Source organism: Oxyura jamaicensis, chromosome Z, assembly GCF_011077185.1.
Source record: "Oxyura jamaicensis isolate SHBP4307 breed ruddy duck chromosome Z, BPBGC_Ojam_1.0, whole genome shotgun sequence".
In the NCBI taxonomy this organism is placed as follows: Eukaryota; Metazoa; Chordata; class Aves; order Anseriformes; family Anatidae; genus Oxyura; species Oxyura jamaicensis.
In genome coordinates this window covers 48,037,988-48,054,601 of record NC_048926.1, presented here as the reverse complement: position 1 = coordinate 48,054,601, position 16,614 = coordinate 48,037,988, and the positions used below count along the sequence as shown (strand labels likewise).

The window sequence follows — 16,614 nt, the reverse complement described above, 5'->3', positions numbered from 1 at the left end:
TTTATTAAATTTTCTTTATATTTACTTTGGAAAAAAAATTTTGAAATTTAATGGTAATACTGGCCCCAAATAAAAAAAAAAAAAAAAAAAAAAAAAAAAGAATTCAGAAAATAAATCTGGAATTCCAAAAGCCCCGTTCAGTGAGATCTTTACTGGGGGCCACACTTAGTAACTTCTCCACAGATCTTAGATTATTAAGCTGCTTTCAGTGTCCAGCAGTTGAATTCCCTTTGGTCAACATGACTTGTTACCTACAAATTTTCACATCACGTGTAACTGCTACATCTAATGACCTGCCAAAATTACTGATCTTCTTAATGTTTCTTCTACTGTCTAGAGCTCTTACACTACATGAATGCTGTATATACAGACTTTAGAAACAATGTTCAGTTAGATCCTGGAACCTTCAGGCCACACGAGCAGAACCCATTTCCTATTCATGATGCCAATACATAACATTTATGCAGCTTTCTTTTGGTAAACCAGTACATTAGTTCTTGGCCATTCCGCGCTAGGAATCTTGAAGCAGATCAGTCTTCACTGATTTTGATGCTGGCTTTTATTTTGAAGCATTATTTTTACCATCATGCAGAGTTGGTTGAGATCAATGTTTATTTTCATCATCAGTCAACTGCATAAACTTTGGTCTCATGGGGACTCCCATCATGATTTTTCAGACTAATTAGCAAACAAACAAAATAAATCAAAACCAAAAACAAACAAAAAAACCCACAAACTATTACTATGAAACAACAACAAAACTGGTGCTCGAGACCCAGGAAGCAACTAATTTAAGTCATTGGTCATCATCAGCAGCAAAACTACCTTTCCTAAAAATGAGTTGCTCTTCCAAGAGTTATCATTAGGTGGAACAGCTGTAGGCAAATATTACTTTTTCGGACTAAAGCAAGACACGTTGCTCAAATTGCACTAGAGACAAAAAAAGCAAGAGAAATCTTTGGTCAGTTGGATTAAAGGTTTCTGGCACTGCATAAATACTTTAAGCAAAATGTAGTCAATTGCTATCTGAAAATTATTTCAAAGACATTTTTGCCTTTCAAGACTTCCTTTCTTTTTGTATGGAAGAAGCTATGGTCCAAAATGTCTGCCTGTAATTTTGTCTTGTGAAGGTACCTAAAAAGTTGCAACAAGTATGAATAAATAATATTTAACCTGTATTTATTTATTTAATCTAATATTCAGCAACCTCCAGGTGTTAACATAAGTATCAGAGACTGAAATTCAAGTGCAAGGAATTCATCAATGTATAAACAAACTGAAATTTTGATTTGGCAAAGCCAACTCAATAAGCATTTTTGCTCTGAATGCATCAAATAATTTTAATTACCCTTATTAGTACCATTAATCCATGCATGGATAGGTTATGTAGATGTGACTTGGCCAGCTGTCCTCCTATTTTACATACATGTCATGTAAAAAGATGAGATGTTTTCAACAGATATTTATCTGTGACGAAGGCTCTTCTCAAATATCACTGACAAAGGCATTAATAGTATGAAAATATTCTTCTCTGCTAACAAAGATAGCAAGAACAACATCTGCATAAAAGCCAGAGCTGACATAAATTGTTATAACATTCCTGCAGAGAAGAAATCACAGTTTACACTAGCTGATCATCAAGAAGAAGGCTTTCAGAGAACATTTTGTTCATCATAAGAATAAAAAAGTGCTTTCCACATGTGTTAGAACCTTATGTTTTGAAGCTGTTTTGTCTTCAAACATGTCATAATTTCTATTGATAAGAAAAGGACAAAGCAAAGCAAGCAAAGAAAAGGAAGGGTAAAGAATAAGAGTCTAGTTGTAATAGATGGAAATACCAGAAGTAGGAAAATCCCCATTGTTTATTTCTATGTTTATGTCTATGTTCATTGGCAAATATTTTGAAAGTATTCCCACAGAAACGCCTTTTTACAGACAAGTAAAAATAGTATGGAAACCGTCTGTATATAATGTGTAAGTGTTTTTCCATCTTCAAAATGATGAAACAGCCACCATCCTTGCAACCATGCTGAAATTCATCTTATCTATAACTGCGTTTACTAGTATTCTCCATCTTGCACCATGTATCTTTGTGTAGAGGTGTCATGACTAGATAGTCAGATGGTTTGTTATTTTACATCAGTGTAAGATTTTGAACTAAATGTATTGCTCATACTTTACTGGATTTTCTTCCGAACAATGAGAATGCAAACAAAGACATCGCCTTAGGCTTAATAAATTATTTATTTGATTAATTAATAATCAGTGACTACCATGAGATGATTTAACATTAGGAAAAAGAGCTTTTAAAAATTAATACACAGTGTCTAACAATTGCTGTATTGCATATCAGATAGACATCTCAGTAGGATGCAATAAAGACTCAAGACCTGGATACCTAAAAACTGACTCCAAGTAATAAATGTAGTATCAGTTCTTGTTTGTGTTTGTTTGTTTTCATAAAATGAATGCCAGCCTAAAACATACCATCTAGCCAAACAATTTCATAGAAATTTGCAACATGTGGCATTGCGTGGAATTCTGACGATGCAACATAGTTAAAATCTTTCACAACAAAACCAAAACTGTGGTTGGAGGATGAACTTTTTTTCTTACCTGCTTACAAAGGAGCAAGGTTTTACCAGCACCATCAGCCTACACAATATTCTAATCTTTCTCTACTCTAAACCTAAGTATTTAATGTGTAGGAATTCACCCTTACCATTTTTTTTTTTTTTTTTTTTTTTTTATTGAAAGGGAATTAATATACAGTGACTAAATACAGGATTGGTGGCACTGATTCAGTAGATGATAACATACCCACATGATGTAATTAGTCACCTAAAGAATATCAAGAGTTTAAATTATTGAGTGCATAATCTGTCATGGGAGGTACCTTCAAACATTTTAATGCACATTTTTTATATTTTTTGTCTAATTAGCTGGTCAGCTTTATATCATAAAGACTCAGTCTCTAAGCTGTATCCTACTCTCATAAAGATTTGGTTCTTTTACCTAGCATGTCAGAAACAGCTAGTGAAAGAGTGCATTCTAGTGCAGCTAGTAAATGTCTATAGCTCAGCTTGAACTGGAGGCAGACCTTGTCCCAGTCAACAGCCCAGTGAGTTCAGCAGCTGAGGCCTCATGCTAGCAAAATACCTGAAGAAAACAGAACTAAGTCAGCAAAGGTACATGGAGATGCAATAACTTTCTGAAATCTGCAAATGACCAATTAGAACAGAAAGGGTATGAACACGTGATGAAAAGTGCTTTGCCTTCTTAAGTGAGGATAGTTTCGTTACACCTGACACTTTAGCGGATGCTAGTAAATTTTAATTGATGCAATTTGTACACATAGCAAAAGCAGCAAATGAGTCTATTAGACACAAACTCATGGATAAGTCAGTCCTTTAGTGTAAAAAATAACTGCTGCTTTGTATGTGCAAAATATGAAGTTGTCAGGTTTGCAAAGTATGGATAAGGGAAGAAGATATTTTGCATCTGAAAAGGCAAAATTTTTTCAATTTTTCATACACACATTGGTGAGAAAGAATTGGTGAAACAATATGGACTTTACTTTGTCTTGTTGTGTGTTTTAGTCAATGTACTTTAAGATGAAGAAAAGTCAATACCCTAATAGGGCAGTATAAAACACATTAACAGATGCACTACCGGGTGCAAGTGCACAGCAGTCACACAGGATGAATTTCACTGCAGGAGAATCTCTGACCAGAGACACATAAAAGAATGTAACTACATAGCAATAATCCATGGAAGCCTTTCTGCTGTGCTATTAAAAAGCCTTGCATAGTCTTCTATGCTGTTTGCTCCAAGCTCCTGAGCAGGACAAAAAAAAAATCTTTATGTTGGTATAAATGATGGACTTTAGGATTAACAGACCTGTATGTGGGACAGACTAATTCTTTGCAATGACCCAGGTTGAGGGCTGCCCAAAAGGTGGGGAGCAGCTCTGTAGAATAGGCCCTGGGACCATAGTAGGCAGCAGGCTAAGCATGGACCATCGGTGTCTGTTGTCTAATATGATCTTTTCTTTCTGCAATTTAAACCCTTTGATTCCTGTTTTATTCATCTATCTATCTGTCTATCTATCTATCCATTTTCTGCACTACAGGTACACACTCTTCCTCTTTGCAACAATATATTATGTATTTGAATACTGTTACCATGTCATTTCAGGTTCCCTTAGAAGCTTTTCAAATGCTTAATACTTCATACCATAAGTGTCACATTTCAATTTGTTCTAACTTTTGGGCAATCATATGTGCCATCTTTCTTGGAGATTTCTGAGTATACTCAAAGCAAGCAGTTTAATATGGAAGGAATAGGCTAAGGCAGCTTTTTAATTTTAATTTTTACTCACAATGCTTCACTGTTTTTCATAGTCAAATGCTTTTTCTTTTTCTTTTTCTTTTTCTTTTTTTTCCCTCATTATCCTAATTTTTCTAGGCTACATGTTATCTGATTGTGCAACACTTAAGCTGCTTCAGAGGTGAAATAGCCATGCTTTTCTCTCTTGCCTTCTTGCTCATAGAAATTATTAACTTGTAATTCTCATGGTAGCTGATTCTCTGCAGTTACCTACAACTCTAAGCTCTACAACTGTTCTCATTTTGCCCATTTGCAATTGTCTTATGCATAGGTTTATTCCCAGTGGAATAGGTTCCTGCTAGCTTCCTCATCTCTTATTTTTGCTACCTACTTTGATTTTGTTTGTTTTCTCAACAGCATGAGCTGTTTGCACATTTTTCTTGTTCCTCAGAGGGTTTTCCTGTTATATAAACATTTACACCGGAGTTTTCTGTGACTATTCAATTCCTTGAATTCTACTCACAGAGAGAAACAATTTTGCTTCAGTGCCTCAGGATAAAGACCCCTATTTATCAGTCTTTCCTTCCTATATTTAATCAAGTCTCCGAGAGTGACAGTGACTGCAGCATAGAAAGATGGAAGGGTTGAAGCTGCCTTCTGCCTGAAGCTAGGCTGGGTAGGCAGAGCTGTGAAAACTGCATTATGCCTCAGGATCAGCATCCCCAGTTGCACTGGTTATTCCGCCTACGGTGTGGCAGATGAGGAAATACAATTCCTTCATCCAACACATTGTGTAAAGACAGATGTTTTCAGCTAACTCAGACATAAGAATTAGGAAAGACTAGGGATGCCCTGGACAAGAAGGATAACAAAATCAGGGTAAGCTTGAACAGCAAAATGAAAACATTAGTGCAGCATGGGCAGGCACAGTTTTAATCTAACTGGCACAGGCAGCAATAGCATTGCAGTTGGAGAAATACAGAATTCAGTGTGGGCTGGCAATGGGGGAAAGGCCATTGGAGCTCTACTCACATTTGTACCTCTACAACATTATTGCTATTCTCCCCATGCTGCACAGATAACCTAAAATTCTGCTCCACAACACAACCTCTCTTTCAGCTGTAGTGAAGAAATAGCTTGAAGGCTTTCCTGACTCAGTAAGGAAGCCCTGTGGGTTGCTCTGGTTCAGCTGCTACCTAGGCAATGTTGCAACAGGCAACTTCAACCACCACCGGTGCACTTGGTCAAGAGACGGGTATTTCACTTACAATATTCTCTCTTAAATCATCCCAGTTTCCTTAGAACAAGTAAGTGTGCACCACATTTTGCAGTTTGTCCCACATATTTATATTGTTTTATCTAGCTTTGGCTTGAAAGCAAGTATATCCTAGACTCTCTTCACCTCCTAGGGTTTAGTTGTTTAGTGTTCATTTATTTAAATCCCACTAAACAAAAATGAGACTTGTACATGCTGTGTACCTAATGAGCTGCTACTGATAGGAGGACAAATTCATCTTCACTTTTATTTCAATGAACTCTATAGCTTTCAATCCTGTGAGAGCTTCTGTGAGAGCTTTACCATTTTTATTATTTAATAATGATGACAGTATTTGTGGTCACAATGTTTAGAGATAGTTTCTGTCAAGTGTCACTAACTTCAGAGATCACAGTGACAGCTGACATATGAATTTGCCAAGCCTGACAATGTGCACCACTTAAAAATGTTGTGAAGATGCCGGCACAAGCTTTCCAATAAGTATAGCATATCTCCAATTGAATATCATCTGCTGCGAAATAAAAATTAGAATGAAAAATCAAACTGAACATGAACTATCTAGGTTTATCAAGTTGTACTCTTTGTCCTGAAATGAAAATGAAAAAGTGTATAAAACTGGGCTACACAGTCCCAAAGAGTTAGAAACAAAGTGTATCTGGTGTTATTACTGAATAATCTACAAATACTTGTAACTTGCCATGAATGCATGTTGTCTAGTGGCACTGGAGATAAACTCCCTAACTATGAAGAGATACAATATTTAGAGTAATTGACTGTTGTACAAGTGTCTACCACTGTGTTCCAATGATGATTTGAAGACACTTCATTTAGAGACGAAGGAGTAGTTCAGTTTTTATACTTTATCAGGCCTTGGCCTTGCCAAAATAACAGTTCCCAGATGTAGCTTTTTATTCTAGTGTTGTTAGTCCAGTAAGAATAATACTTAGAATCATGATGTTTATTTCAAATAAGTCATGAAGTGATGAAGATGGTCTTTTGTTACCATTCCAGACTGGACTGCAAGTCCTAAAAGCTACTACTGAAATAAATAATTCTATAACCCACTGCAAGTATTATTAACTATTGCAGATTACATGGCATGACTTCCACCACATTCACTTCTCTTCTGGGGAAAGATAAGTACAATCCCTGAATTCACCCGCATTAATGTCATTGTTGTTGTTTTTCTTATTTTCTTTCCTAGATTTTTCTCTCTAGCTGAGCAACAGACACACCAAGAAACATGCCAGAGCAAAGCAATGATTACAGGGTTGTTGTGTTTGGGGCTGGAGGAGTTGGCAAAAGTTCTCTGGTCTTGAGATTTGTGAAAGGTACTTTCAGAGAGAGCTACATCCCTACCATAGAAGACACCTATCGGCAGGTGATCAGCTGTGATAAAAGTATATGCACTTTGCAGATAACTGACACTACCGGAAGCCATCAATTTCCAGCCATGCAACGTCTTTCTATTTCTAAAGGACATGCTTTCATTTTGGTTTACTCTATCACCAGCCGACAGTCCTTGGAGGAACTCAAACCGATCTATGAACAAATATGCCAGATTAAGGGAGATGTAGAAAGCATTCCTATAATGCTGGTGGGGAACAAAAATGACGAGAATCAAAATCGAGAAGTGGACAGCAGTGAAGGAGAAGCCATGGCCAAGAAGTGGAAGTGTGCCTTCATGGAGACCTCTGCCAAGCTGAACCACAATGTGAAGGAGTTATTCCAAGAGCTGTTAAACCTAGAAAAACGCAGGACTGTGAGTTTACAAATTGATGGCAAAAAAAGCAAGCAACAGAAAAGGAAAGAGAAGCTGAAAGGCAAATGTGTGGTCATGTGATACTGCACTAACAGAAGTCAGTCATGCTGTCTCACCTGCCTGATATTTCCTATAGACAGCAAACAACCATACAAGACCCTATTGATAGGTATCTGTTTTGAAAGAAATATTTGTAATTTGAAAAAAAAAAAAAGTTACTGTGGTTACTATGAAAAAATTTCAAAATTTGTATGTTCCAGATATCAGTGAAAAAAAAAAAAAAAAGATCCAGGATACCTAATTTAATAATTTACATAGTAAAAGAAATTTCATCTTTAGCATACTGTGGAAGATTTGGGAAGTCAGCATCATAACATTTATATTTGCATGTAACTGCACTGGAAAGCAATGTATAATGCTAGTAGAAAAACCAATGTCAACAAAGAAGCCGAGGACATATAACTGCATGTTGGATGAAGTTACCGTACTCTGTAAGAGTGCTGTGGACAAATGGTTCTGTGCAATTTTCAGTACGGACTGCTGGGGCAGTGTGCATAAAGTAATCTCAGATCTGCCAAATTATTTCTCACTAAAGGGAAATATGATTAGAAGGAATGTTAGAAGGAATGGGGATTTTCTTTATCGCCCCCGGCATGAGATGTCTTTCTTGTATGATGCAGTGTTTGAATTGGAAGATGAGGAAAAGCCAGCACCTATATGAGAGAAGGAGATCATCTTTTCTGCACCTATCACTCCAGGAATGGCCTGTACTTTTGGCCCCAAGATACTTCAGAAGAGCAGATGTTTGCCATTGGAGAATGTCAGATCATAAAAACAGTGTGTACGTACAAACAAACAGAATACTTCCCACGGAGGACTGGCTGGGGAGTTCTGTGCAAAACCTCTACTGAAAAGACTCAGTTTAAGAGCTGGCGATGGATAAATGAACAGATAGTGTGATGTGCGAATGGACTGAAAGTTTGTTGAACTTGTTGATGCTGTTGGAGAGGGGTCAGTGTAGTACAGAAAGGTTTTGTTCAAATTGCCATATTAGTTGAGTAAAACTTCTTTCCATCACTATATTCCAGTTAGAATGGTTTTGCATTCATACATTGCTAGGTTTGTTGCCTTTATATTGTCTAAAGGGTTTTATATTCACTGTTTAAACACACAATTTGAACTGCTGTGACTATTATAGAGCCAAATCCTACATCTGGTGTTAGGACCCACAAGAGTCTCTAACAGAAGACTTGCTGGGTAAGTACTACAGGATTTGGCATATTAAGAGTTGCAATCAGTACTGTGTTACAGAGCAATACAAGGCTCAGAATATAAATAATAATAAAAAAACTGGTTCAAACCACTCTGTCAGGGGAAACTGTTCTTCTCAAAATCTTCTAAAGGGGATAAATGCTAAAAATGTGAGCTTTTCTGGATTTCTCTTAAAACCTTTTTTAAAAAATAAATGAATGAGTAAAGTATGTATCCTACTCATAACAAAGATCATCAAAGATAAAAGAAGCACATACATTTTTTTTTTTTATTTTTTTTTTAAGACATCAAAATTGTATAAGCTACAATTTGCACATTAGGAACTGCTTTGAAATAATAAAACCAACGTCATATTTTAGGGAAACTTTTACATCAAAACCATAGTATGAGAAAATGCCGTCAAGTATTATTAATAGTAGTATGCATGCTGTTGCATTATAAATGTCTTCTAATAGCTGTTCAAATGCAGTATTGACATTAAGAATTGTTACCTTGTTGCTCTTAAAGCTATTGCTTGTTTACCTTCTACCTTTCCAAACAAAAGTGCAGATATTTCATAAGTAGTGTGATAGTATACATGTCTTTGAGCAAAAACTGCTGTTAGCACTATCTAGAAAGGAGCACAATTTATGTCATTCACTCAGAATAAGTCCTGGCAGCATTAATAACAAGGGTAAAACTCCTATTGATTTTAAAGAAGATACAGTTTTGATGTTTATGATGTTAGAAAAGAAAATTGGAGAGAGCAGGAAAAAGGCTAAGATGCTTCCTTAGCAATAATTTCCTGGCTCTTAAGCATTGCTTTTTCTCCATAAGTCTCAAAGCACTTTACACAAAGGATAGCATCATTACCTTAACTTTGCAGATGGTGAAACTGAGGCACAAAGAGAGGAAGCAACTGCACAAGGGTACCCATTAGGTTAGTGACAGACCAAGGTAGAAAAACAGATCTCCCCACTCCCCATCCAGTGCTCTGTCTGCCTTTGGTCAGACTGACTCTTCAGACCCTTACATACTTCCTAAAAAATATAAAGAAGCCTGGTATAGCTTACACAGCTAAGTGAATCTTTTCCTTCTCAGTGTGTCAATAGGTCAAACAGTATTTCCAGATCAGGGATGCAAAACATTCAAAAGCACTATGTTAAGTATGACTTTTCTACGTTTTTACACATTTACTCTGTTTGTAAGCAAATGGTTCAAGATACTTATCTTTACAGCACTGGATTCCACTAACAGAACTGCAAAATCCAAAGCAGGACTACAGCTGGGGAGCAATGAGTCATATACTGAGGTCAGCAGGACAGGGATGTCCCACTGATGCACTGATGCCAAAAGGTCATTATGCATAATGCACTTCTACGAGACCAGCATGGAATTACAATAGAAGCCAAAAAAAAAAAAAAAAAAAAAAAAAAATGCATGATGAAGAATCTTGTGGTAGTAGGGAGTAGGGGATCTCAATTAGACCAAAAAGGTTATGATGGCAAGGACATTATGGGCTGAAATTTGGCCCCTGGCTTTTGCTGAATGTGTCTCAGAAATAAAAGAGTAATTGTGTGTCATACTGGAAATTAAACAAGTAGCTGCCAAATGTTAGTCTTAAGAACTATTTCCTTTAATTTCCAGTTCATTCCTTTCCTGTTACATAATGAGCCATGAATTATTTCATGGACTTGCATGTATCAAAGCAAGGCCGGTACAGAAGCAATATTACTCGTGGACCACAGATTCAAAAGAGAACATATTTTATACCCTAGCATTGTCATTCTAGTTTATACTACTAGCTTATGCATATCTTACATATGTCAGCTGTTTTAAAACATTTGTTTTGCTATTACTTATCCTTTTTTTCTTTTTTAATACAGGAAAAAATATAAAGAACATTACATTTTGTGTTTTCTTTGGGGATGTAATATTAGTCTAATAAACTCTTTAAAGTGTATGGAAGAAATATGACATATTTAAAACATGTAAAATCTACAGTGAACTTTAGCACTCAGCCATATAGAGAAAATGACTCTTTACAACGCATGACTTTTGTATGTATATCATATGTATTAAGTTATATAGATATCACAAAAATGTGTCATTGCGATTTCATTAGCAAATATTTGATTCAAAAACTGGATATTAAGTCATTTGTGCCTACAAGTTTCTATGTTTCCTGTGATGTTCCAAACATACAAAATAAAGTTTTAAATGGAGACTTGTTTTGGGAAAAAGCCTTGTTGGTGCCTGCAGTGTGTTTATTTCCTAAGTATATTAAGCATATCGTTTTTAAAAGTGGAGAAGGCAATTCCCTAGATCAAAATAGATTCAGACACATTAGGCAGTGTCCTAAAATCTGCAATGACACAAATAGACTTCTGGGAAGACCTAAGAGGGTGAAAGAGTTTGTCCTATTTAACATTTTCCTTTATTACAGTGAGACAAACACCTACACTTTCAAAACAATCTACCTTCCTCATAAAACACAGGTTATCAGTAGGTGTATATTTTGTCCATCAAAAAGCAAAATATTTTTGGATGCTAGTCTGTATTCTATTATTTAGTTAGTTTTAAATAATGACAGATATGAACTGAGTGCTTGTGCAAAAATTGAAACTTATTGTACAGATCCTGCTATTCCTCCTCTTCCTTACCAAATACTTGATGTTTTCACAAAATTTCCCAGTACGGTACATTACTGCACCTGAAAAAAAAAAAAAAAATTAAATATAATAATTTAACACATTTTGTAATTCAGTTGTTCAGTTAAATGATTATTTTCTATATGTATTCCATAATTTGTTCTCAGCAGAGGGAGGGATCAACAAGCAAGCATGAATACTTAGGTACTTTGGTGAGCATTTGAAATGTTGAAATGTTGAGCATTGAATGCAAATTTCATATCACTGTGAAGTAATGTGACATAGCAGTCAAAAAAGCTTTTCATTTTTGCTAAACAGTGCCCCTATATTTATATTCCTTATATGCCCCTACATAATAATTATTTATAATTCCTCTGATCCTGTTTGTTTGTTTGTTTGTTTGTTGTTTTTCTTCCAATACACTCTCATTACTATTTTCTTCTAATACACTCTCATTAACTATTCATTGTTCTGATTCTGACAAAACCTGCCCTGGAATAGTGGATTTGCAGTCCAGAGGTTTGCACAACATAGTAATTATTTTATTTTCCATCTGTAATTGTCCATCTATTTGTCCACATAAACACCACAATCATTACAAAATTTGCTTTCCTCTTTTTTTTTTTTTTTCCTTTGTTTACAACTCTTTTTTGCCAGTGAAAAATATATTCTTATTTAGCGTATGTCCTCCTTCAAAGTTATGAATACAAACTTAAGTCACATTGAATACAAACTTAAGTCACATACAAACTTAAGTCACAAGTCTCATGGAGCAGATTATCTTGGGTGTCATCATGTGGCAGTTGCAGGGCAAGCAGGCTATCAGGCCTAGTCAGCTTGGGTTTACGAAGGGCAGGTCCTGCCTGATGAACCTGATCTCCTTCTATGGCAAGGTGATATGTTTAGTGGATGAGGGACAGGCTGTGGACGTGGTCTACCTTGACTTCAGTAAGGCATTTGACACCATCCCCCACAGCATTCTCCTCAGGAAACTGGCTGCTCATGGCTTGGACTGGTGTACACTTTGTTGGGTTAAGAGCCGGCTGGATGGCCGGGCCCAGAGAGTTGTGGTGAATGGAGTTAAATCCAGTTGGACGCTGGTCACTAGTGGAGTCCCTCAGGGCTCGGTACTGGGGCCAGTCCTCTTTAACATCTTCATCGATGATCTGGACGAGGGGATCGAGTGCGCCCTCAGCAAGTTTGCAGACGACACCAAGTTAGGTGCGTGTGTTGATCTGCTCGAGGGTAGGAAGGCTCTGCAGGAGGATCTGGATAGGCAGGACTGATGGGCCGAGGTCAACGGTATGAAGTTCAACAAGGCCAAGTGCCGGGTCCTGCACCTGGGGCACAACTACCCTAAACAGAGCTACAGGCTGGGAGATGAGTGGTTGGAAAGCTGCCTGGCAGAAAAGGACCTGGGAGTAGTGGTTGATAGTCGGCTGAATATAAGCCAGCAGTGTGCTCAGGTGGCCAAGAAGGCCAGCAGCATCCTGGCTTGCATAAGAAACAGCATGGCCAGCAGGTCCAGGGAAGTGATTGTCCCCCTGTACTCGGCTCTGGTGAGGCCGCACCTCGAGTACTGTGTTCAGTTTTGGGCCCCTCGCTACAAGAAGGACATGGAGGTGCTTGAGCGAGTCCAGAGAATGGCTACGAAGCTCGTGAAGGGTCTGGAGAACAAGTCTTATGAGGAGTGGTTGAGGGAGCTGAGACTGTTTAGCCTGGAGAAGAGGAGGCTCAGGGGTGACCTTATTGCACTCTACGGGTACCTGAAAGGAGGCTGTAGCGAGGTGGGGGTTGGTCTATTCTCCCACATGCCTGGTGACAGGACGAGGGGAAATGGGCTAAAGTTGCGCCAGGGGAGGTTTAAGTTGGATATTAGGAAGAACTTCTTTACTGAACAGGTTGTTAGTCACTGGAATAGGCTGCCCAGGGAAGTGGTTGAGTCACCATCCCTGGAGGTCTTTAAAAGACGTTTAGATGTAGAGCTCAGGGATATGGTTTAGTGGAAGATTTGTTAGCGTTAGGTCAGAGGTTGGACTCGGTGATCTAGGAGGTCTCTTCCAACCTAGACTATTCTGTGATTCTGTGATTCTGTGTAGTTCACTGATGTTTTCACTATGTCCCACTCACCTTCTATGCATGTTTTTTTAATTATCCAAATGTTTATTTAATTTAGTACCTAAAGTTCAACCCCACTAAAACTGGAATGAGAGGGAGTGCAGAAATTTAACACCTTTGAAAGCATGGACCTGGGTACCTCTTTGGAAGGACACAGACTCTGCTCTAATATAACCAGAGTAATATGAGGTTTATAGAAAACATTAAGCCTCATCTGTTTCATGTAGTTTTCTTTGGTTGAGTGCTGCTTTCTATAATGAGTCATAGTGGACCTATTGAGAAGTCATAATGGAACTGAAGCACAGAGGAGCATTTATTGTTCAATCAGATGTACTTATACCTCATTTAGATATTAAGAAATGGCCCCAAATGAATCCTGCAAGTGCAGTTTTATCCTGATGCCCTGAAAGCTGTGGATGATAGTGTCTGTCACGTAGAAGCTGCCATTGTATTTGTATTAATTTCAGTAGAAAAAGCAGGAAATAAAGCATCAGAAGATGCGTTTTTCCCCAAGAAGTTTATGGCAAATCACTTTTTTTTTCGATGCGTAAGAGGACAAAGATAATTTTCATTCACTTTTAGACAGAGATTTAGAGAGCACCAAGGTGCCAGTCACTCTAATCTATACTTTAGAGAGGCTTTTGCTCAGTGATGTTGTAAAGATCTTTCACCTTCAGTTCTTCCCTTCCTTATTCGGTACAGTTCCTGCTGCTGGTCAGCATGGTCCTTAAAACATACAGATCAAGGACCTAGTTAATAACTTAGTCAAGGTCAGACAGTCTTAAAATAACAATACAATGACACTGTATTGTTAGGCATATTAATTTAATTCCAAATTTTACCTGTGGAAATTGCTGTGGCCCACCTGTCCCCTGCACAACTGGATCACTGTAATACCTTGGAAGAATATAATTTGGGGGAAAGCAATGGAAATGTCAGAAGTAGCTGAAGATTTTACAGGAACTCTCTATTTCCCCAGGAAGTTCTGCGATCAGCCAGGACTCCTAAGTATATTTTCAAAGGAAAAATCAATATTCCATCGTCACACTGAGTTATGCCAATGAGCACTGCTGTTATGGACATTACAACTGTTAGTTGCCCGTGGAGAACAGTTGCTGCTCACTCAGTGATCTAGTCAAATCCATAACTCATTATAAAAATAATAGTAAACTGAATGGCTAATTTATCCACCTGTGTATGAGTCCAGGAAGGGTCTCTGTTCTTCAAAAGCAGAAACTTCTAGTGGATGTTCAGTAACAGCACCCAGACCTTCTCCCCTTCTATGCAGTGCAGATGGGTGCCCATGGAAAGGATCTGCAAAAATCAGAAAGGTGACTAGGCAGTTACCTGAGCTGAGCAGAGGGAAGCAGGGAGGAGGATGGCGAGAGAGGCTGTGGTGGTTTTACTCAACTCAGCAGCCGAGCTCCACCATAACAGCTCTTACTCCCCCTCCTCAAAGGGAAAGGGGGAGATAATACAGTGCAAAGGGCTCAAGGATTGAGATATGGACAGGGAGATCACTCGACAATTATCATCACGAGCAAAACAGGCTCAGCATTTATGACAGATTTATGTCATTTTAAACCTATTACTAACAATCTAAAGAAGTGAGAAACCAAAACCAACCAAACAAAAAACAACAACAAAAAATACCTTTCCCCCATCCATACTCTTCTTACCTCCTCCCCCCAGGCAGTGAAGGGGAACAGGGAATGGGGGCTGTGGTCAGCTCCTGACACTTCGTCTCCGCCAATCCCCCACGGTCCCTCCCTGCCCCAGCTCCCCGTGGGGTCCCTCCCACGGATGCCGTCCTTCCCCAACTGAGCCTGTGGGGGCTGCCCACAGGCAGCAGCTCCTCTAGCACTGCTCCCACACGGCTCCGTACCATGGAGTCCATCCCCCAGGAGCAAACTGCTCCAGCACGGGTCCCCCACAGGCAGCAGCTCCCCCCAGACCCCTGCTCCTGCCTGGGCTCCTCTCCACGGGCTGCAGCTGCGGCCCGGGGCCTGCTCCTGCGGGGGCTCTCCATGGGCCGCAGCCTCCTCCAGACCACATCCACCTGCTCCAGCGGGGGCTCCTCCACGGGAGGGCTGTAGCGTGGAGATCTGCTCCATGTGGGACCCATGGGCTGCAGGGGGACAGCCTGCTCCACCAGGGGCCTCTCCCTGCACAGGCCGCAGGGGAACTGCTGCTGCCTGCCTGGAGCACCTCCTGCCTCCTGCTGCACTCCCCTGGGGGGCTGCAGGGCTGCTTCTCACTTCTCTCCTGGATGTGCTATTCTATTTAATCTTGGAAGATTTTAGGAAAAAAAAAAAAATGGTTTTATATTCCTTTTCTTAAATATGCTTTCACCGAGGCAGAAACATCATTGCTCAATGCTTGGCTCTGGCCAGCGACAGGTCTCCTTTGGAGTTGGCTGAAACCGGCTCTCATCCGACAGGAGGCATTTCTGGATTCTTCTCACAGAAACCACCTCTGTAGCATCCCACTACCAAATCTTGCCACATAAACCCAATGCATTGGTATGTCACTCTAACAGTATAAATTGATATTTGTATACTGTGGGCTAGCATGGTGATGTGAGGAGATTCAAAAAAAATGTGACCTGAATGCAATACACTTCAGCTTTACCACACAGCCTCCAGTGGCTATGTTCTCTGGTAGCTTGGCCTGTCAAGTTAAGATAGCATTTATGCTATGTTTACATTGTTGGGTCATTTAGGCGACACAGCACTATTTTCAACTTTTCATAGAAGTTGTATTACAAAATCAATGTTGCACTGCAGACAAGAAAGCACATTATTTTACACTATACAGGTGTATAAGATTATGTATTTTTAAATGTAACCTAGTAGCTACAACTGTATTGCCTTTATTGTTGCAATGTCTTTAGCCTGTCAGCTTTGTTTCCTCAGAAACTTGAAATTAGTGCTATTCTACTTGATCTTTAAGTTAAGTTAGTTTAGGGAAGAAACTTCTATATTAGGACTACTTTCAGCCAGAGATTTTTAAAGTGCATTCAATAGCAATTAGATTTTGAAGTTCAACAGAAAATTTAACAGTCATTTGTAGAGACAGTATTAGTCATCTATTTCCCACACAAATATGTTTTATGGTTTGAAATGTCACTAAAATGGGTATTTTAGAACACAAAACAGAAGCTTGAATAGGAACAGCTTGAGCTTCTTGTATTTTAACTTTCAAATAAATGGAAGTACATGCAAGTT

At 38.7% G+C, this 16,614-nt stretch overlaps 1 protein-coding gene across 2 annotated transcripts in view; it reads left to right on the top strand.

The window, feature by feature from the left end:
• DIRAS2 (DIRAS family GTPase 2) overlaps window positions 1-10,032 on the top strand; it is a 16,474-nt gene extending 6,442 nt beyond the window's left edge. For both annotated transcript variants that reach the window (XM_035309993.1, XM_035309992.1), the window contains one exon: window positions 6,810-10,032. In XM_035309993.1, coding sequence (XP_035165884.1) covers window positions 6,849-7,448 — 600 coding nt within the window. In that variant the 5' untranslated portion in view covers window positions 6,810-6,848 and the 3' untranslated portion in view covers window positions 7,449-10,032. The remainder of the gene's footprint in view (window positions 1-6,809) is intronic.
• The last annotated feature ends 6,582 nt before the right edge of the window (window positions 10,033-16,614 follow it).